Below are 2,130 nucleotides of genomic sequence, written 5' to 3'. Positions count from 1 at the left end.
AGGGACTAAACACAAAAACGGCCAATAGTTGGGGGACGAAAAACATATTTAACCCTTAAATAAATAAAATATGAATTTAGAAAAAAAAATCAAAATATGATAATTTTAATTTTATGTTTTAATGTTTGAAAAAATATTTATACAAACAAAATTAATGGGCCAATGGGATTTAAAATAAACAAATGATTGAAAAGTTTTTGTGATTGTTTTCCTAAAATAATAATTTTTTGGACAAAAGTTCCTTAAATTATTCTTCCAAAAGATTTGTTTAGAATTTTATGATTTTTGTTTTCGAAAATGAGTAGGAAAAAAAATAAAATTATGGAAAAATAGTTTAAAATAATTAGATAAAAATAGTTTTAAACATTAATTATTTTAAGAAAAGGACTAATTTATAACTTCTTCGTAATATAAATTGAAATTAAATTTATTATTATTGATTTTTTTGAAGAATGAAAATATTATAATAGATGGTATTTATGACCAATGATAATAACAATAATAATATTTTTCTAAAATTTAAATTTATATTTTATTTCTTTTTTCTCTATAAATCATTATAATAATGTACAGTTTCGGTTATCAGGAGCCTGATCTGATATTCAAAAATGGACAGAACATGGTCGATCGATCTAAAGTCTATAGGCACATAAATCAAGTCTAAAGAAATTTTGATTTAATTAATAGATGTTGTAATATAAGAGATATTTTAATAAAACATAAATAGGTGTATATTTGTTTATATTTCGTTATTTCATTTATATTTTTGTAACGAAATTTTATTTTCTTATTGGAAGATAAACAATCTGTAACTACTTTATTAATAAATAAATAGAAGAACATTATCGTTGTAAAAAGAAAACACTATTTTTGCTTAAGGTAGTTAATAAACTTATTATCAAGATAAATAAAAAAACAATTCTCATTGGATCTTTTGTATCTCTTATAATTTATATTGATATATAAGAATCGTGAATATTAAGATTCTAAAATAGTTTTTTGGAATTGAATTAGAAACATAAAATATCTAAAAATAACTTATATTGTATCAGAGCTAGATTATTAGATTTATGATTCTTCTTTTATAATGTTTGTTTCCAAATTTGTTTGTTGCCAAATTTATTTACAACCCTAATTATGATTTAGGAATTTTATATTTATGATGAAAATATATTTGAAGCGTTGATTTTTTGAATTAATTGAAAGCATATTGTCACATGAATAAAAAATCAATTGCTTTGAAGTTTATGTTGAATAGCCCTGATTGGAGAAAACAATTTCTTGTTATGCCAAAATCGATAAATTTGGATCTAAATGCCTTAATTGCTCATAAATGTTTTGGATCGGTTTGCGTGCATATGGACTCAATTCTTCCTTAAATGAAAGCATTGAATTGCAAATTGAAATCATAAATGCATGATGTCATGTTGTGTTGTTCGTAAGGTTCAATTCCAATCGAAATTGAATAAAGAAAACATTTTTACTGTTGCAAATGGTCTTCAATTGCGTTAATCGAAAATTTTCATTACCTGTCAAATCGACATTTATTTGGATGCACGAGTTTTAATTTCTTTTTTCAATTGGAATTATACTGCTGGACAATATACGATTTTAAGCTGTGTATTGCAATTTGGAAAATCATAGGTATTGTTGTGTGGATAAGTAACTTTGATTTTGTAGCTATATTCAAATGATTAATCATGTTTAAATCAACTAACTTTAACTAGGAAGTGTTTTTTTCGTGCATCTTACTGTCTTCCTGCATCTCTTATGATTTTTATATTTTCAAATTTAATCTGTTTGAAGGAAAATTTTGAAATTTAAAAAGGCCCATTCTTACTCAAACATTCATTCATTTTAGATAGTAGTGTAAACTTACATCCCTTTTTCTACTTTCCGTATTTCACATTTTATATTTTAAAATCCTATACCTCTTCTTCCTTTCTGCTGTGCCGCATCACTCCTCATTTTATATATCTCATTTTTGTTTATTCTCTTTTCCTTCTGTTTGGTTGTGTCTTGTTGTTGTGGTGGTGAAGTCTCTTGAAGCTGCATTGCGTCCATGTTAGTTGTTATTTACTCTCTTTACCCTACTTTTATATATATATATATATATATATATATATATAT

At 24.2% G+C, this 2,130-nt stretch overlaps 1 protein-coding gene across 1 annotated transcript in view; it reads right to left on the bottom strand.

Moving 5' to 3' along the window:
• LOC106763712 overlaps nucleotides 1–2,064 on the bottom strand; it is a 15,271-nt gene extending 13,207 nt beyond the window's left edge. The window contains exon 1 of the mRNA XM_014647878.1: nucleotides 1,932–2,064. Coding sequence (XP_014503364.1) covers nucleotides 1,932–2,064 — 133 coding nt within the window. The remainder of the gene's footprint in view (nucleotides 1–1,931) is intronic.
• Between the last annotated feature and the right edge of the window lie 66 nt (nucleotides 2,065–2,130).

Source organism: Vigna radiata, chromosome 6, assembly GCF_000741045.1.
Source record: "Vigna radiata var. radiata cultivar VC1973A chromosome 6, Vradiata_ver6, whole genome shotgun sequence".
In the NCBI taxonomy this organism is placed as follows: domain Eukaryota; kingdom Viridiplantae; phylum Streptophyta; class Magnoliopsida; order Fabales; family Fabaceae; genus Vigna; species Vigna radiata.
This window is presented reverse-complemented; position numbering and strand designations above follow the sequence as displayed.